At 35.8% G+C, this 19,302-nt stretch overlaps 3 protein-coding genes across 7 annotated transcripts; all 3 read left to right on the forward strand.

Moving 5' to 3' along the window:
- The first annotated feature begins 1,160 nt into the window (after positions 1–1,160).
- Positions 1,161–6,641, forward strand: LOC140861468 (TATA box-binding protein-associated factor RNA polymerase I subunit B-like). 5 transcript variants are annotated; one of them, XM_073264490.1, is made up of 8 exons: positions 1,161–1,519; positions 1,607–1,683; positions 1,933–2,008; positions 2,582–2,667; positions 3,288–3,842; positions 4,354–5,169; positions 5,288–5,421; positions 5,854–6,641. In XM_073264490.1, the coding sequence occupies exons 5-8, from the start codon at positions 3,293–3,295 to the stop codon at positions 6,289–6,291; spliced, it is 1,938 nt and encodes a 645-aa protein (XP_073120591.1). In that variant the 5' UTR covers positions 1,161–1,519; positions 1,607–1,683; positions 1,933–2,008; positions 2,582–2,667; positions 3,288–3,292; the 3' UTR covers positions 6,292–6,641. The 5 variants fall into 5 exon arrangements, with proteins under 5 accessions (XP_073120591.1, XP_073120593.1, XP_073120592.1 ...); XM_073264492.1 differs by having other exon boundaries at positions 1,607–1,659; XM_073264491.1 differs by lacking the exon at positions 1,933–2,008.
- Positions 6,642–7,230: 589 nt separating this feature from the next.
- LOC140863702 (conserved oligomeric Golgi complex subunit 2) lies at positions 7,231–13,131 on the forward strand. The gene is made up of 12 exons (XM_073267305.1): positions 7,231–7,772; positions 8,320–8,526; positions 8,712–9,048; positions 9,400–9,561; positions 9,653–9,752; positions 9,879–10,094; positions 10,195–10,303; positions 11,053–11,253; positions 11,388–11,492; positions 11,756–11,881; positions 12,429–12,563; positions 12,660–13,131. The coding sequence occupies exons 1-12, from the start codon at positions 7,308–7,310 to the stop codon at positions 12,771–12,773; spliced, it is 2,277 nt and encodes a 758-aa protein (XP_073123406.1). The 5' UTR covers positions 7,231–7,307; the 3' UTR covers positions 12,774–13,131.
- Positions 13,132–14,369: 1,238 nt separating this feature from the next.
- LOC140865519 (adenylate kinase 4) lies at positions 14,370–18,362 on the forward strand. Its single transcript, XM_073270186.1, has 6 exons — positions 14,370–14,568; positions 16,452–16,597; positions 16,665–16,784; positions 16,863–17,030; positions 17,150–17,239; positions 18,016–18,362. The coding sequence occupies exons 1-6, from the start codon at positions 14,469–14,471 to the stop codon at positions 18,112–18,114; spliced, it is 723 nt and encodes a 240-aa protein (XP_073126287.1). The 5' UTR covers positions 14,370–14,468; the 3' UTR covers positions 18,115–18,362.
- Positions 18,363–19,302: the final 940 nt, after the last annotated feature.

Raw genomic sequence — 19,302 nt, forward strand, 5'->3', positions numbered from 1 at the left:
TAGGTTCGGCCACAAAATCGTGGTCGTTGATCTCAACGGCCACGAAATCGTGGCCGTTGAGAGAAGATCATCTGGGCGCCCCGATGGGCGCCACGTGTCCAACCCGCCGGGTTGGACGGTTCCAACCCGGCGGGTCCACGGTTTTCCTAAGGGAAAATCGGGACCGGACCGCCTAGTGGCCGATCCGGTCCCGTTTCGGGTTGGACCCGTTGACCTGGCTAACCGGCCCGTTGACCACGGGCCGGTTCCGGGCCCAACCCGGCCCTTGGCCAGGTCTAACTATAACCTGGGTAATCCAAATTTTAATATGTAATTTTTGGTCAAAAATTATATGTCCGAACAGAAAAGGCCCAATCAGAAAATAAATAACCAGCCCACGATTAATACCCAAAATTGATTTCTTGGTATCGATCGCTCGCTCTCTCTTCGACTCTTCCTAGGGAACGGATCCCCCACTATGAGACAAAGCAGGGGATGCTGTGAGGGTAAAACAACTTCGTTTTACTCCCACAGGCCACTATCAACTTTTTGCTCTTTTTTTTTTTTAATTTTTTTTTCAATTTTTTTTCATATATATATATATATATATATATATATATATTCCAATTATTTTATTTTTCTATTGTTTGATTTTCTTTTGTTCATTTTTCTTCCTTGTCCTCCATTCATTTAAAAAAATATTTACCATAGGAGAGAGAAATGTTCTAATATATAAGGTTCGAATTTCTTGATTTTTCACTTATTTATTTTTTATATTTTTATTTAGTTTTTTTTAAAAAAATCATTTTTTAATAATTCATACATCTTCATTTTAATAGGTGGAAAAAATACAATTTGATAAATAAATTTATTATTTACTATTTTTTTAAAAAATATCGTTTATTACTAAAAAACTAAGCTTTCAAATTTATTTTGTCATTTTAAAATAATTAAAATATTAATTTATCTAACATTTAATATATATTATTTCATGTGCTTGGAAACAAAAAGCTTTCAAATTTATTTCGTCATTTTAAAATAATTAAAATATTAATTTATCTAACATTTAATATATATTATTTCATGTGCTTGGAAACAAAAAAAAAAAACACTCTAAAAACTAAGTAATAATATAAAAAATTAAAAAATGTACAAAATAAAGAAAATCGAGCCTTCTATATTTGAATATTCCCAAAGTAATGAATGACGGTTTTCCTTCTCACCAAAGCCACCAAGTATTCGGCCGCCTCCGGTAGCCGAAACTCGAAAATAAATATACGGTTCGAAAGCCCTTGACGAGAGCTATCTATTGATACCCATTTTGCAAGTTTTTAGCGCGACCCGACGAAACCCGCCGCCCCTTAGCCGCCGTTTTCCGCCACTGTACGTTGCCGGAAACGTGAAATTGATTGTGGGGTTTTGTTCCTCGTGTAGTAAGCATCGTTTTGATATCAAAACATCGTGCCGCCATCTGCACTTGAATTTTTAAGGCATTGGAGTTTGAACCAACAGCCTAGCTCGAGATTTAGGGACTGTTGGAGTATGAATTCAGTTTTAGTCCGATTTGTGCAATTTTTAGTTCGATTTCGATTCAAATAATTAATAATGAGTTGTATTCTTGATGTAGGTACAACGTTGGATTGATTCGAAGTATCGACTGAATTTTCAGGCTAATCTTGGGTATTTTTCGAAAATTCAGATTAGGTAGTTGGAACAATTGTGAATTGTCGAGTTGAATTATGTGCAAATAATTGATTTAGGAATTTAAAGTGTCCAAATAGCTGAAACTGGATTTTAGATAAATTTAAATGGTTATTATATTTTTATATGATTATAAGACTGTTTAAATAAATATTCTGGTGATTTGTCTGGGTTGACACTTTCATTTTAGAATAAATTTAAATGTTTATTATATTTTTATATGATTATAAGACTGTTTAAATAAATATTCAGGTGATTTGTCTGAGTTGACACTTTCATGCATTTCCTGACAATTTATATTATTGGTATTGGTATATGCTTGGTTAAGGTACGTTATATCAGTTATTTCCACGATATGAGAAATCTGATGATCCTATGTATGATTTATGTGCTCTTTGTTTATTTATGTTATATTATATGTTCACTCGTATATTATCAGTTCATATTATCACATGGTAATTAATGTGCAAAATAAAATAAACTATTTCTTTTGCACACGGTTGGATTTAGTTAGACAACAATACCACTGAACATATCATATGAAGCCTTTCTGTTATTGAGATCCAATATATTTTGGGTGAGATCCGTTATATATGATATAAGATGATATTGTCTCGTGAAGATTTTTGGGCACCTTTACCGGTCCGGCTTAGGTAGTTGCTCGCTTCGAGAGTGAAGCCATATATTTAGACACGGTTCACTGAGGCATGGACCAGCTCGTGTATATTATGTATGATTTTGATATCGGCATTTGCCTCCTGATATCTTGCACATATCCATGCATTGCATTCATGTATGGTATCATTGCATTTTTATGTCATATGTTGTGGTTTCTTGATGTCTCGTGCTGAGGTTCTTACCTCCGTGAGGGGGCTTTGTCTTTTCTGTGTGGATATGGCAGGTGGTACAGGCGGTCCGATTTTTGGTGTTCAAGGAGAAGCATCAGGCAGTACCAGAGCTCCTTGAGAACGAGCTCAGTTGTTTTAGGTACTTTGTCGTTTTTTCAGTTTCCTGATAGTCTATGTATATTCTGGAGTTATATTTTTACCGGGGAATGCCTCGAATAGTTGTATGTTGTATTTAGCGTGTTTTAGAGATTGTATTATTGTAGTATCGAGCCTTGCCAGCTCTATGATATTTTTGGTTTGTTTCTATTGTGATTGTGTTTGGCCTGCACTCGTGTATATATGTTATGTTTGTTGACGATGATATTGAGTTATTTTGAGTATTTGATATTCCAAGTATGTCCTGGTTACGGAAAGGTCATGCTGAAATATTTGTAGACCCAAACGAAAATTTTTAATTCACTTTTCCGTTGTTTATTGACTAATTATAATTGCATGTTAATTATTCTTGATTTGGATAACGGGCCCTCACAGTTTGTGTGTTGTTTCAAAGATCGTGAGACTCATAGTTTAATTAATTTATTTCCCGGATTTCACTTTGTTTCTTGTGTTTGTGTAATCAGCCCTGTATGTTCTTTCCATGGAAAAGACCATTTGTTTGCTGTAAAGCTTGTTTCTTTACACTATGTGACAAAATAAGTTGTTCTTCTTCTTGTTCAAAAAGCTGTCATACATACATCCAATTTCTTTATATTCGCATAGATGCAATGGCAGAAAGATTGCGACAGACGTGCCAAGTGTGTGGCAGCCATGTTGGCTTTATGATATCCGATGATGGATTTTTCTATTGTGGCTACTGTAACTCGCAAGCAGAAGATATAGTTGATACAGGAGTCGATGAAGAACAAATTATCAACCATTACTCGGCCACACACAGCCGAGCTCGTCCAGTCAAAGTCATTGCTGCTGAGCCTATCTCCCAGGTAAAATACACGCCGTCTCAGTTTTTGGATAATCCATATATCATGGAGGAAGATGTGGATGATGAATTTGGCCCAACAGAGCCTACCAACATTGGATCGTGTCAAAACAATTTTAGCTATGACGACTACTATTCCACCATTAGGGCGAGATACTTGACAGGTCTACAGGTGATGATCCAATTGCAATGCCAGACTTTGGTTGAGAAGTTTAAAGCAAGCCCATTAATTGTTGGTCTTGTTGGGCCAGTGTGGTTAAGGTTTTTGGCTTCCACTAGGATTATGGCTGATGAATGGGCTGACCAGGTCGTTCATGAATCCGAGGTTCAGACACAAGGTATAGCCCATCCTTTATTGTTTAGATGGTTAAAATGGCTGTACTTCAGTATGAACAAGCTTTGGTTAAATTATACTTTTAATTTTTCTTAAAAAAAAATTGGCCATTCCCTTAGTGGAGAATATTTAGACCATGGGTACTGGGATCACAACTAAGCAAGCATGTCGATGGTCACTCTTGGGAGGAAAGGTGGTTCAATTCGAGAGAAGTACAATGGTACATCTTGTATAGTTTGGGTATGTATTGAAAGGATAAACTTTGTTAACTGTCCCACATTGTGTCCTACAAGGAACATAAGTCAATTAAATTAAATTTTCTTATTAATTGTTAAATTAAATGGTATTTTAATGATATGCGGTGGTGATCAGATATTCATGAATATGTACATCTGAGCCAGCTGGTGATGTTGAGTACGACATGCTAAAAGAAACACTTTCCTCTATTGTTTTCGACATGAATTGTAATTTTTTTTTTAAATTTTCACTCTGTGCTCTTAATATTGAAAATGCAGGGGAAGCAGAAGAATTTCAGCCTAGTTATAAATATCGTGTTGAGCCTGTTAATATCCTCGGGAGGCGTGTGGTTATGATATGGTATAAATCTCTCCGAAGCACAATACCGATCTCTTATTCATTAGCCATCTCTTTCCTTGTTTGTCATGTGGCTAGAGAGGCAATTACGCCATCTGACATATTGACGTGGACCCTGGAAGGAAAGCTTCCTTATTTTTCTGCTTTCTGTGAAATTGAAAAGCATATTGGATCACATTCCAAGGCATGCCCCATCAGTGTCAGTCGTATGTTCAGGCCCGTCCAAGCTGTCTCATCACAGAAGTTGGAGTCAATGGCAGCTGATATTGCATTGAAAATTGGTCTTGAGTTGCCTCCAGTGAACTTTCATGCTCTTGCTTCCCGTTATTGCCGTCAGTTATCTCTGCCACCAGGAGAAATACTTTCTCTGGCTTGTCGCATATACGAATGGTCTACTCCTACGGAGTTGTATCTGTCGGTTAATGAGTTAAGGATTCCAACTCGCGTTTGTGTCATGTCTATTCTCATTGTGGCAGTAAGGATCCTTTCTGACATAAATGGATATGGAGTGTGGGAATCAAGTTTGTCCAACCCCACTACAACATCTCAAGATGAAAAAAATAAAGAAGTCGAATCTCAGTTCGATTGTGATATGACGGATAATGCTGCTGAGCCATCATCTTCGAACAATTCAGAATCCCATTTTACCAAATCTCTTATTCCAGATTCTGGATTGAACGGGATAGAGCTTCTACGAATTCTTGAAACAAAATACAGTGAACTAAACGATGAATATGGTAATTGTATTTAACAATATCTCACATATTCTTCTTGGATGAAAATTCTATGTTATGGTTTTTAGTTTCTTTGTGCATGAGAAATATAGCTTGTTGAACTACTTCTTTTCTTTGACAGCATATTGCCGTGACTTGTCGTCGTACCTCCAGTATTGCAAAGATGTAGTTTTTTCTGGATTACAACCATCATTTGAGGATCTGGAAGAAGAAAAGTTGTTGGAAGAGTTCTGGGATCTTTATCAAAATAACAAGGTACATCCGTACAAGAGTTATGCTTTTTTTGAATTTAAAAAATAATTCAACTTTTCAATCTTTGGCTTTATCTGGTGGCTCTGGAATATAATTTTCTATATCATAGACCAATCCTTGTCATTAAGAATGTTAAAAGTAACAAGCACAATTGTGGCTATTTTCATATCACCGTCTTTGCATCCACAAATTCACAGCATATTTCGATTTGAATAGTTGGTGAAATTTCAAAGTTATGATTTACTGTTCGCCTCCACTGTGCCAATTATCACCCCCTTGAATATTTTTTCCCCTTAGATTAATTTAAAAATATATTCGGGTGGTTGTACTGATTTGTTAAATCCAAATTGACCTATATAACCCCAGAATTTTTTAGTTGACATTTTATATTCTTAAAAAGGCATTTATCTTCAATTTCAGAACCTTTGTCTGCAGGGGCATGTAGAATTAGGCACCCAGGATGATCCATTGTGCAATGATAAAAGTTCTGGACATGCTAGTCGACCTACGACAGACTCCAATATAGATGCACGAATAAGACGACTGAAGTTGGACATGGAAGAACATAAATTTCGTTATGTTCCTCCGCAGGATTTGGTGAAGAGGAAAGGCTATGTACACTATACTAGGAAAAAGAAGGAAGTGTTTATTTATGCTGTTCATGCTGATTATTATATCTTACTTCGGTCATGCGCTAAGGTTGCCCAAGTCGAAACCAGGATCATGCATCAGGCAACCTTGAATTTGGAGCGGAGATTGGAATGGCTTGAAAATAGGATTATTTATTCGATAAATCTGAAACAGAATCTTGATGATTATTGTGACTTCTGTCGCGACGACCACAAACAAAACGATGATGATTCTAAGGAGTAGAAACATTTGATAAACTATTCCACTTTCTCTTGGCAATGAATGCCATCATCCTGGGTTGGTCTTGGTTCTGAACAACTGAGCAACTACCTCGTTTTTTTGTGTCCGAGCTCCAGCTGCAGCCTCCGTGTATGGACGAGTCCACGACTCACAGCATGCCTCAACAGGACTCGGACAGGTTCATGTGGTTATCAGGTGGTGCCAACCCATTTAACATGGCCAAATGATTATTAATACTGTAAATCAGGTGGTAGTTTCAACATTATTGTTGTTTGTAAAGTAAGCTGGGTAAATTGTAAAAACATATTTGTGCTTTATTAAATTAAAGTTGTTAATTATTAATGCGCTAAAAACTCTCGATATTTGGGAATTTGTTGGGTTAAAATTTCGTCTTATTATTGAATGGCTGGCCAAAACCATCTACCGATAATGTTTTTAAAATATGTGGTTTTTTGAGTGATTTAATTTATATATTAATGACATAGAAGATGGAGTTTTATTTGCAATTTCTTTTCGTCCAAAGGAGAATGACTCGATTGGATCATACAAGCAAGAAATTTTAAATTTACTTAGAATATCAGATTGATCTCTATAATTAAAGAGAACCTTCCATTTTCATTCAGCAGTTATTCACATTGATCTAATTTCATTAAATTTAATATAATAACTGTGGTTAATTACATGAATTTTAAATGATCCCATTTGGATTAATAGTTTTTATTTCGTTTTTATCTTTTTCTCGCCAACAAATTCTCCACATCATTATAATTTTCTCAGAAATAACTAGAAAACATAACTTAAATTAATATTATTTCTAAACATTATTTCTTATAAGGTTTTCTAAAAAAAAAAATAATAATAAATAAAAACACAATTCGTTTGAAAAAAGTCGCATTGCACAGTCAAAATATTTCATATCTCAAAAGTCGCATTTTAGAAAGTAGCTGCCGCGAGCGGTTCGTTCTGTCTACCTGAAGACTTGTGAAATCCGTCACAGAAGCAGAAACCACCGGTCTCCAATGGCGACAGATCTACTGCACTCCCCACTGCCAAAATCCGCGACGGATTTGTTCGGTGATCCGATTGAGGATTCGCATCCGTTATGGCTGAATCCATCCAAGTTCTCCGACCAAGAATTCGATCCGGAATCCTACATCTCGGATCTCCGCACATTTGTCCCCTTCGATACGCTTCGCTCGGAGCTGAGATCGCATTTGGGCGCCCTAAAGCATGAGCTCGTCGAGCTCATCAATCGAGACTACTCGGATTTTGTGAGCCTCAGCACTAAGCTCGTCGACGTGGACGCTGCAGTGGTGAGGATGAGGGCTCCGCTGCTCGAGATCAAGGAGAAGATTTTGTCTTTCCGGGGATCGGTCGAGGGCTCGTTGATGGCGCTGCAAAGCCGGCTCAAGCAGAGAGCACAAGCCAACGAGGCGAGGGAAGTGTTGGAGTTGTTGCTGGACACGTTTCATGTTGTTTCTAAGGTATTTTCTGAAGTATATTTTCGGGTTGGAATTTACATGCTAAATCAATGCTGTTGCACCGGATTTGCTGCAGTTTGTTACCGTGCATCTTTGCAAAGGGATGAACTGTTTTAGCCTGCTGCTTTTTTATGCCTGGGCTGAAGCCGTAGTTCACACCTTGACCCAGCCAATTGCGAGAAATGACCTTTGTTTTTCGTTATAATTTCAATATCGTTGATAATGCCTTGTGAAACACTCTTGTTGATGCTGGTAACAACAGTAGCATGTAGTGTTGAACACGTACATGTTTGTATCCTGCAGTTCAAGCTGTATTTTAGTTGCTCAGTCCATAGCATCTGTTTGAGATTGCCTTTTGGTAGACCAGACTTACGTGATTAATTTCTGTTTGGTTGTATCATAGATTGATTGTGGTAGAGAAAAGTGTTTAGAACTTACATGCGTCCTTTCCAAATTTCACCAACAGTTTATGCGCCATTGAAGCAGTTGAACAGTTTTGTCCCTAGTTTTTGTTATTTATGTTTGATCAATTCAAATTATACTTGTTCAGGTTGAAAAGTTGATAAAGGAGCTGCCGAGTGTTCCTGCTGATTGGTTCAGTGGAACTTTGAATTCTGCCGAGAAGGGTCAATTAAGCAATGGCATATCCTCTCAACAAATAGAAAATGGAATGAACCTCAGGGAGACACAAAGCATGCTTCTGGAGAGAATTGCAAGTGAAATGAATCGTCTGAAGTTTTATATTGGTCATGCACAGGTCTATCTTGCTCCTTCCTTCAATAGTTTCTTCCACACCTTATTCTCCTTCTTCTGAAAAGCAACGGATAATGATAGACATCAAGTTTCATGCTTCACCATTTTTAGCCTTGATTTCCATTAATAGCACCCAATCTGGGCTTGTAAATTACTTATCCTGATTCCTTCCATGTGATGGCGGTACAGAATATGCCCTTCATTGAGAATATGGAGAAGAGGATACATAATGCTAGCTTGTTACTGGATACCAGCTTGGGACACTGTTTTGTAGATGGACTTGAGAACAAGGATGCAAATGCAGTGTACAATTGTTTACGTGCATATGCTGCTATTGATAATACGAATAGCCCTGAAGAAATTTATCGCTCCACGGTTGTTGCTCCATTCATACAGATAGTTATCCCTCACAGATCATCTCAAGCAGCTGGCGTGTCAACTACAGATGAGCTTGAACAAAACTATGGAAGGATCAAGCAGTACATTAGAGATGATTGCAAATTTTTATTAGATATATCATTTACAGGTATGCTTCGTCCGCTAAAAAGAAACCATCTTCCAATGCTATTGTCCAGAAACTCTATGGCTGAAAAGAGCCATTTATGTTCAAGTTCTAGATTTCTTGGTTCAGGGTGTGCTAGCATCACGTCGTCATGTCCTCATAATGAGTAGCTTTGAGTCACTAGATTTTATTCTGGCTAAATGCTTTCCATCTAAATTTTTTTCTTATGTGTTTGCATAGGATTTTCCCTACTGTTTGTGTACATTGAACTCTACCATTTTTTCTTATGAGCTATTTATTTCTGTCGGCGCGACATTGAAATTTTCTTCTCCCTCAGGAGTCGGGCTGATCGTTTATTTGTTTGAACATATGCAGAAAATTCAGGTCTACATGTATTTAGCTTTCTGGCAAATTCCATTCTCAAAGAGGTTTTATCTGCCATCCAAACAGGAAAACCAGGGGCTTTCTCTCCAGGAAGGCCTACACAGTTTCTCCAAAATTACAAGTCAAGCCTAGATTTTTTGGCTTATCTAGAAGGTATTTGAGAAGCACTTTATAAATTATGTACTTTAATATGCTACATTATGTTGTTGTTGGTAATTCATCATGCTTTTTGTTGTTGTGCAAGGTTACTGTCCCACTAGGTCTGCAGTTGTTAAACTTCGGGCAGAGGCAGTCTACATAGAGTTTATGAAGCAATGGAACACCGGGGTTTATTTCTCATTGAGGTATGAAACAAATTTATATATTTCCTTTTTCCGATTGGTCTAGGGACTTCTGTTTCTACAGAAGGTGAGGAATAATGTCAAAAGGAAAATGCAACTCAATATGGAGTATCTGATTCATTTTCTCAGGTTTCAGGAAATAGCTGGTGCTTTGGATTCTGAACTTATGATTACTTCACTTGTGCCCTCTCAGAAATCTACCTCAAACCAGCAAAATTCTCAAAAATTGTTATTGAAGCAGAGTATTTCTCTTATGGAGTGCTTGAGGTCGTGCTGGGCGGATGATGTTCTTGTTCTTTCTTGTTCAGACAAATTTTTACGTTTATTTTTGCAACTTCTTTCAAGGTCTGTGCGCTTTTATTTAGTAGGACTAGAACTTTCATGTTTACAATTATATCTGAAATTAACTCGACATTTGGAAAATTCAACATTGTTATGGATGTAGATACTCGAGCTGGTTGTCCGCTGGACTAAATGCTCGCAGAGGCAGGAACACGAGCCCTAACACTGGATCTGAATGGGCTGTTTCTGCAGCCCCAGATGATCTCCTCTATGTATGTATCTCATTGTTACAATTCAATTCTTCCGTGCAAAAAATTAGTTTTTTCTTTGAACCTATTTCTCACTCAGACAACATAGGGTTTTAAAAACATATTTTATGACCTTTTAGACCTAGAAAGTCAAAATTATTAGATATTGGATAGTTATGAAGACCATTTTTAGTGGTGTTTGGCTGAATTTTTCTTATTGAAGAGTTCACTATCATTTAAGCCTCCGCGTACCACCATGGGAAGACCCAAGACTATGTTCTCATATATTCTTCCAATCAGTGAAAATCAATACTGCAAATTCCGTACATTTTACATTTGTAAAAATGTGATCATTTGTCCTTTATTCCTAGTTAAGAAGATTGTTGGATGCCAAGCCTTGTAAATATATCCCCGAATCCCCGTGGGATAGCATGATAAAGAAAAAATAGAGAACTTACTAAGCACTGAATCCTGCAAGTCCAGTGGCCACTTTATTTTGATATGTCACATGGCATGCATTTACATAAATATGAATTTGGTTCTAACCTTGCAGGGTGGTTAACAACTACTAATTAGGTAGCCTTGTAGAAAACTGACGTATTTATTTCTTCTTGGTGCCATTTTGTTATTTAATCATAAAATATTTTTCCCCTAGGTTCCCTTTTCTTGTTGACAGTTCATGATAGCACCTATACAACTGCTAGTGTTAAATTGATGAATGTCTTATAGTATGCAAAAGATTATTATTTCAATTTCTTTGATATTTTTTACAGATAATTCATGATTTAAAATACTTGGTGGAGGAAGTTTGTGGTGACTATCTAGGGCATGTTCTTGAACTTCTCAAGTCGTGTCCTGCTGAATTACTTGACCTTGTGAAGCAGAGTATTTTACATGGTGGAAATTCTCTCAGAGTTCTTCAGCCTCTCGTAATAAATTTGATTGTAGAAACTCTAGTTGAGAAGTCTGTGGAGGTGAGCCGGCTGCACAAATTTTATTTTCTTATTGATTTTGTTATGTTATCTGTGCTTATAGCGTATAGGTTATATGGCTATAAACTTAAGTAGGATAGGAATTACTCTGACAAGTTTTAGAACAAATTGCGTAGGACTTGCGACAATTGAAGGGAATAACTGCCACATATAGGATGACCAACAAGCCTCTACCTGTTAGACATTCACCTTACGTATCTGGTGTATTGCGCCCTCTAAAGGTACGGCTGTTTTTTAAAAACTCCAGAATCTTATATAATAGAAAATTTTGATTTCAGATTTTTTTAATTGCTAATATTAAAAAAAAGACATGGAACTTCTGTTAATAATATGGATGAATGAGGAATTGATCCCCAAGCATAACTGATGCTCTCTCAACCTTTATCTCTTGCACTCCTGTCTCCTGCTGGCCTGTTGCGTCAATTTTTTATGCTTCTGACGGAAAACCTTAAACCTTCTATTATGACTTTCCTATCTTTTGCAGGCTTTTCTGGATGGAGAGCGAGCTGCTACATATCTAACCAGCGATGTTCGTAAGGAACTTTTACACGGAGCTGCAAATGAGATCACTCGTCGATATTATGAATTGGCTGCTGAGCTCATCAATATGGTATGCTGATTATTTGGTGTTCTGCAGTCCTCATTTTTCCACGACTAGTTTTTGTCATCATTTTTTGAAATAAATACTATCTAGATACTCGTGCCAGTATCACAATTGTGGGTCTGAGGAACGGATGTGTTTCGTGATCCCAATGAACAAGATATTACTTCTTTTAAAAGTCAGCACGTGATATAACACTAATTGGATCTCCTATTTTGCAGACAAAATAAAGTATAAATTTAATGTCTATTTGAAGGTAGTTGAGTAGTATTGGGGAAAGAGATGAGAAGAACTATAATTGAAGATACTTCTTTGTTACACGTGCACACGTCAAGCATTTTCTTTATGTTGCTAAAAATGACTAGGTTTGTTAAAGTTATCCTGAATAACCCTGCCGAGGTTCAACACAACATCATTGGACACATTCTTGTTGGGTAGCTGGCTTACATATGATGGGGCTTTCACTGAGTAGAAACTTTCCTACCTTAGTTTAATTTTAGTGGAGGATTGGATATGCTTTCGTCTAAATAACATTGCCCGATTAAACTCGTGACAGGCCCGAAAAACAGAGTCCTCGCTGCAAAAAATACGTTTAGGTGCACAAAGACGAGCTGGGGCAAGTTCAGATGTCTCAGATCATAATGTATCTGATACAGACAAGATATGTATGCAGTTATTTCTTGATATTCAGGTGGCATCTCTCACCTCAAATGAACTTTCCAGCATCCCTGATTATTGAATTGGTTGTGCTTCTACTAACTCGTTGTGCACTTTCTTTGATGCTCAGGAGTATGGACGGAACCTCGCGTCACTTGGTATTGATGCCACTAATATTCCAACATATTGTTCCTTGTGGCAGTGTACAGCCCCTTCAGACAAGCAAAACACAATTAGCTTCTAGTTCCTAATTTGGCTACCACCATTTGCAATGAGACAAATGACTCGAATTCGTACATATGTTCCCAAATGCTATGGTGATCTTCTAAGGGAAGCAGAAGCGTTGAAGAAATCACATATAGATCTCCGGAAAGAATCCTTTCTTATACATAGTAGGGTGGTGTATTTTGGGATGTATTTGTTTTTCTTGTATCCTTTCTGATCTTTTTGTGTTATTTTACATGGCTTTACTCCTGTTAGCCACAGAGGAATTTCCAGCATAGGACACCTCAAAATCAACCCCAAAATTTTGCCCATTTGTATTGCTGAAGCCGTAGATTAAGAATATTTTGAAAATAGAAACATATTTCCTTTTTCATGTCTAATTATATTTATTATTACTATTACTATTAATTTCGTACACAGGATTCAATTTAATTGAAGATTTTATTTTGCATGTTATGTGGAAGATTAAAAGTGGGTCAAAAGTCATCAATATTTGGTCAAAGTTGATCATCATCATCATCATCATCATCTTCTTATTATTATTATTATTATTATTATTATTATGATCATCATCATCATCATCCTCCTCCTTATTATTATTATTATTATTATTATTATTATTATTATTATTATTATTATTATTATTATTATTAATTTTTTTATTTTTTTATTATTATTATTTTTTTATTTTTTAGGATACTCAAAGTTGAAGATCTTCTGATATTCCTAAAAATTTGTGATATTAAATGTTGATTTAATTATATTTCGACAGCGTTAAAATTGGGGGAAAAATACAAGTAAATAAAATCTTTATCATTACAAGGATGTATGAGCCGTAGATTTCAATTGTTCATAATTGAACATTATAAATATTTATAGACATGATTGAACTCACAAATTTACGGGGAAGAATGCTCTTGAAATATTTACAATACTGAAATATTTGCAAATTATATATAGCTAAACAAGGACTAAATTGATTTAATTATAGTAAAAGTAAAACTATATAGAAGAAAATATATATTCATAGTTTCTTCACAAAAAATCCATATCATAACTTTGCATTTCAAACTAACGACCGAAATTATTTTTGTTTTCTACGCAAGTTTTGAAATCAATGAATAATCTAGCACCATTAGGTGATTATTATTATTTTTTTTTGTCACCATGATATTTATTATTTCTAATGCCTATATTAATATTCCATACTAGCTGATTCGGTGCATAAACATAGATCGAATGCACTAGATATAAACTTTGAGTTTGAACATTTTTTTTCAGAGAAACATAAAACAAAATTTTTTCAAAATTGAAGTTTGTTGTCAATGATGACCATCATCTCAAATTTGAGATAAGATATCGAGTTCGAGACCAACTATAATAAACTCGTGTCGAATTAAAGAGAAGTTTGAAATTGAACACATGGTTTTAGTTTTAATATATAAGGTAATTATAAATAGGGAAAAAATGTATTATTATATATTATTATATTATAAATAAAATTAATTATTATATTTCCCAAAAATATTATTTATTATGAAAATCAAATAATCACCTTGATGATACAGTAGGGGCAAAATCGTCTGATTAAAGACAACATCAAAACCTCCGAAAGTCGGAGAACACAAGCAAAGAATACATTCAGTCATCCAGAAGTTCCTCTTGCGTATTTTCTCACCCACCATCATCCGCAACGAGGGAGGAGAGAAGAAAAATGGCCAATCTGGAAGATGTACCGTCGGTGGATCTCATGACGGAGCTTCTCCGCCGTATGAAGTGCTCCTCCAAGCCCGATAAACGCCTCATCCTCGTCGGTGCGTTCTTTTTTTGGTGAAGTTTGTTTCCCTCTTTCATTTAATGGGTTTTAGGTTTTCGAGCTGTTTTTCATTATTTCAGTTAAATCTGATTTATGTGATCGATGGACGCGCCAAAGTTCTAATTTTGTATTGACAATTTAACTTAGATTTAGTTTCAACACATGTATAATGCTCTGAAATGTGTTTATCTCGTGAAATTGTGTTGGTCAACAACAGTATATGCATGTGTGTTTGAGTGCATGATACGTTTTCTTGGCAAATGTGTTCGATTTAGTAGACGTGACAATTGTTTCAAGACCCAATGAAGCACATTAACCAGTTAACAAAAGCATTTAATTTATGAGGTTTGGTTGCTCGGAATAATTGATGAATGTGGATTACCTGAGTAGATCTGTGGGGAATCCCAGTACTTTTAGTTTAGTTTTTCTTCTTCTGGTTTTTTAGAGTAGCAGGTGACTTCTCGATGAAATATCCAGAAGCTCAGATCTGTGGGAGTTAATTTCTCTCCAGGATTTGCTCATAATTTGGAGTTTAATTTGGAGTTTCAGTTTATATGTGCATTCAGTACACTTGGTGCATTCAAGTATTCTGCTGCATCATTTTAAGGTTTTAGAATCTCTTGTTGTTGGCAATGAATACACCAATAAACCGATATATCATCAAACTACGAGAAGTTTTAGAACTCGTCAACCTAGTGGTGCGTGATCTCATGATTAGCTTGGCCAATGCTCGATCTCAAACTCAAATTTTAATGATGAGTACTCCAGAAATATGTTGAAAGGTTCCTGCATAAAATATCGAAACATTTTCCTTAGGATGTCTGCAATTTTACTCAAACATTACGTTATCAAACAATGATTCCGAAAGATATCTTGGTTTTATTTGGGAAATAGACCCAAGAATTATAATAATTGGAAATCGAATTTCTCCAAGGTTTTTTTATTGGACGTCACTCCTTTGAAAATCAAAATGATTAGTGTGGGCTAAGCACAAACCTTGATAAGTTTGCTTTTTTCAATAAGGACACAGGAGAAAACTCTCAAATTGGAGAAACTCAAGAGTGTTTGTTGATAATATGAATGATATTCTATAAAATAATTGTTTGCATATGATACATGCATGAAAACCCTTAGCTAAGAATACAAACCAGGTTGAAGATAAAATCCCTTGAAACGTGTCTAGAAAATAGTAGGAAAATTAATAAATGTAAACAAGCTTTTTTGGCCCATTCTAACGTAAATGTGCTGCTCTACTTAATTAAAATAAGTGGGCCTAGACATAACTAATTAAATGTAATCTTTTAACATTTTGGATTTCTTGAAATTGATTGAAAATTTGTTGTCATGGAACTTGAATGTGTCCAATTGTTGAGGATGAAAGACCTTTAATATCCCTCCGTTATTTTGTTCAGACGTCATGCCGTCATGGTATCACATCTTTCAACTTTCGAATTGTCATTGAGTAGTGAATACCCAAGCTCAGTAACTCTTTTTTTTTAATCATTCAAATATCATTTAAATTACTGTATTTCTTTAAATATTGATAATTTCAATTTTTTACTACTAAATTTGTAAAAGTTAAGAGGTATTATCATGATATGCCGTCAAGCGCAAGCTCGAGTGATGTGTGAGAAAGCTTGCAAGCTAAGTTGATTTTTGGGAAATTTTGTCCAGCTTGAGTCACTTGTCTTATTAATTGAGCTTAACAATTTATTTTTTGTAGTTGAGTTTGAGTATGATGTTACTCGACCTCGACTCGGCTTGGTTCATTTGCAACCCTACTTCAACCCCATCTTCCCCATCTTCAAGAACTGTAAGGCTTGATAAAGTTTTTTTTTATGAGTATTCTAATGCCTTGTACCTTTCACATGAACTTTGCAGGTCCACCAGGATCTGGAAAAGGTACTCAGTCACCAGTGATTAAGGATGAATTCTGCTTATGCCATCTGGCTACTGGTGATATGCTGAGAGCTGCTGTGGCTGCCAAGACTCCCCTTGGAGTTAAAGCCAAGGAAGCCATGGAGAAGGTACATTCCTTGCTTTATTACTCTTAACACCTTTAACAAAAGTTTATGTTTGTTTGTGATTTCTCAGGGGGAACTTGTTTCTGATGATTTGGTTGTGGGGATTATCGATGATGCATTGAAGAAGCCTTCCTGCCATAAAGGTTTTATTCTTGATGGATTTCCAAGGACAGTTGTCCAAGCACAAAAGGTCTGCTATTTTTCTTGGAATGATGTTTCTTGCTCAGTTTCCAACAGATGTGAATGAGTTATTGTTCCTTATATCCAGCTGGATGAGATGCTCGAGAAACATGGAACTAAGATTGACAAAGTTCTTAACTTTGCAATTGATGATGCTGTCTTGGAGGAGAGGATTACTGGCCGTTGGATCCATCCTTCTAGTGGTCGCTCCTACCACACGAAATTTGCACCTCCTAAAGTTCCTGGTGTCGATGATGTAACAACTGATCCTATGTCTATCAATGCTAACTTTCTTTAGGGTAGCCGTCAATAATTTTAGCAATAGCTATGAACTTCTCGATAAGGCCTAGAGGTGATTCTTGATTATTTGTGAAGGTAACTGGAGAGCCTTTAATTCAACGTAAGGACGATACTGCAGCTGTGCTAAAGTCGAGACTTGAGGCTTTCCATAAGCAGACTGAACCGGTATGATTTCATTTGATTTTCCTTTTTTCTGTTTCATTCTTTCAATGTCAATCCTTTGAAGCTTTTATCTCATGTTGTAGACATGCAGATGTGAAGTGTTTCAATGCTGAATGTTTTTATACCTTATTTTGGGTCCATGCTTTGGCATTTGTGTGTTATACGCTAAAAAATGTTTTTGAAAGAACGAAGTGATTGGATAGAGAAGCTTAAGCATCTGGTCAATTTCCTGCGGATTGGCAAAAAAAAAGTTAATAGCAGTACAAGTAGCACAGATGTATTGAAGGTTGTGGCCAGTATAATGGGGCACATCGCCTATAGATTGCAGTTGTATCTGTTAACATATGATTTTAAAAAGAACGAGCTTGGGAGCTCAGCTTTGGGCTAGAGAGGAAATTGGGTTATGATTTGATTCTAACTGGTGATTGCACATTTTATCCATTTCGAGGTCGTTTGGCATTTGCAAAGCCTCAGGCCTCAGGTTTGTAGGAGAAAACAATTTCAATTAGTACATAATTATAATTATTAAAAAAATTATATACAAGATGAACGTCTAGGCTGAACTGCTTCATCCGTTTAAAGAGCCTGCTAGTACGTGGCAGAGGCTTATTCTTATTCAACCACCTCAATGCATGGTTGTTGGGCACGATCTCCTTTTTATCAGTCAAGCTAGGATTTTTCTTCAAGTCAGATGATATCGATTGTTTTAAAATTTGAGGATCCTTAACTAGCTACTTTTGCCTCACATTCTGAACTGCTCTTGATATTCAAATGCATAGGTTATCGACTACTATAACAAGAAGGGCGTCGTTGCAAATCTCCCCGCTGAAAAAGCTCCACAAGAGGTCACTGCAGAGGTAAAGAAGGTACTCTCCTGATACTAAGGTAGCCATTTTTGTCCACTAAAACAATAAGACCTCCGGCTTTACATTCACTGTACTCTGATTTATTATTTGATGACCAATCGATCCGAGACCATTTATTTTTTGGCGAGTTGAGACGCGGATTGGTGTAGCTTTTGAAACTTCTTATAGAGAGTTACAGAATAATTTTCTCGAAACCATTGAGGACGTCTTAATGTATTTCATTGCTACTGCATCATCTTTAGTGCCCATGTGTTACTTCATTTATGGGCTTTATGTCTCCTCTCTGGCATGAACTCAAAAAAGGTGAAACATTGAATAATAAACCTTAGGAATTTGGTTTCTGGTGTGTTTCTTGCTCATCACATGTCTGTTATATATATTGTTGATATGAATGAGAAACGTGGAAAAGAAATTCACCTCTCACCAAATCGTGTCGAATGAGATTTAGGTAGTATTTGAAAGAGAATCTAAGAAGTTGAGAAGTGGAATCGAGAAGTGCTTCCTAAAAACTTTTCCAAACATCACTTTAATACTATATGGTTCGAGTTTAACAATAATTAAAATAAAAATATAGCTATTAATCCTTATTCTCACATCTTTAGTAGTTTCATTCCACGACCAAATCGGTAATTTAATATAATAATACTTTTTAATGAGATAAATGGACTATGATAATAATAATATTAGATAGGGTTTTGATGAAAAAACATTCAAGGTAAATGGACTGGAAATGAGTTTTTTTTCTTTTAAGAAATGAGTTTATGTTCGGTTTAAAAATTTTAATTTCGAATTTGTATAATAAAATTTAATTTAAAAAGAAGATAGTAAATTACCGACAAGTGATAATTGATGGACTGACGGGGTGGAAGGAGCTGTCCTTTAGGCTTTAGTCAACGTCAAAGATCGTATCAAAATTAATATTCGGGCCCTTATTGAATATTCAATCAAGCAAAAGTAATTCCTTACACAAATAATAATGCAAAGGAACTTGTATGTTACTATTGCAATTCAATATTCCACAAATAATTTTGAAGTTTTTTTTGAAGTTATTCACACATTCCACCTTTTTTATTGAATAAATTGTGTACATGAAGATGAGTTCTGTTAACAAAAAATATTAGGGTATAAATAGTATGGACTCTATTTTATGAATAAATATAGATAATAATATGAACACGATAAAAATGGTATATTTTTCAA

The sequence above is a fragment of the Henckelia pumila genome, chromosome 4 (genome assembly GCF_033568475.1).
Source record: "Henckelia pumila isolate YLH828 chromosome 4, ASM3356847v2, whole genome shotgun sequence".
Lineage (NCBI taxonomy): Eukaryota > Viridiplantae > Streptophyta > Magnoliopsida > Lamiales > Gesneriaceae > Henckelia > Henckelia pumila.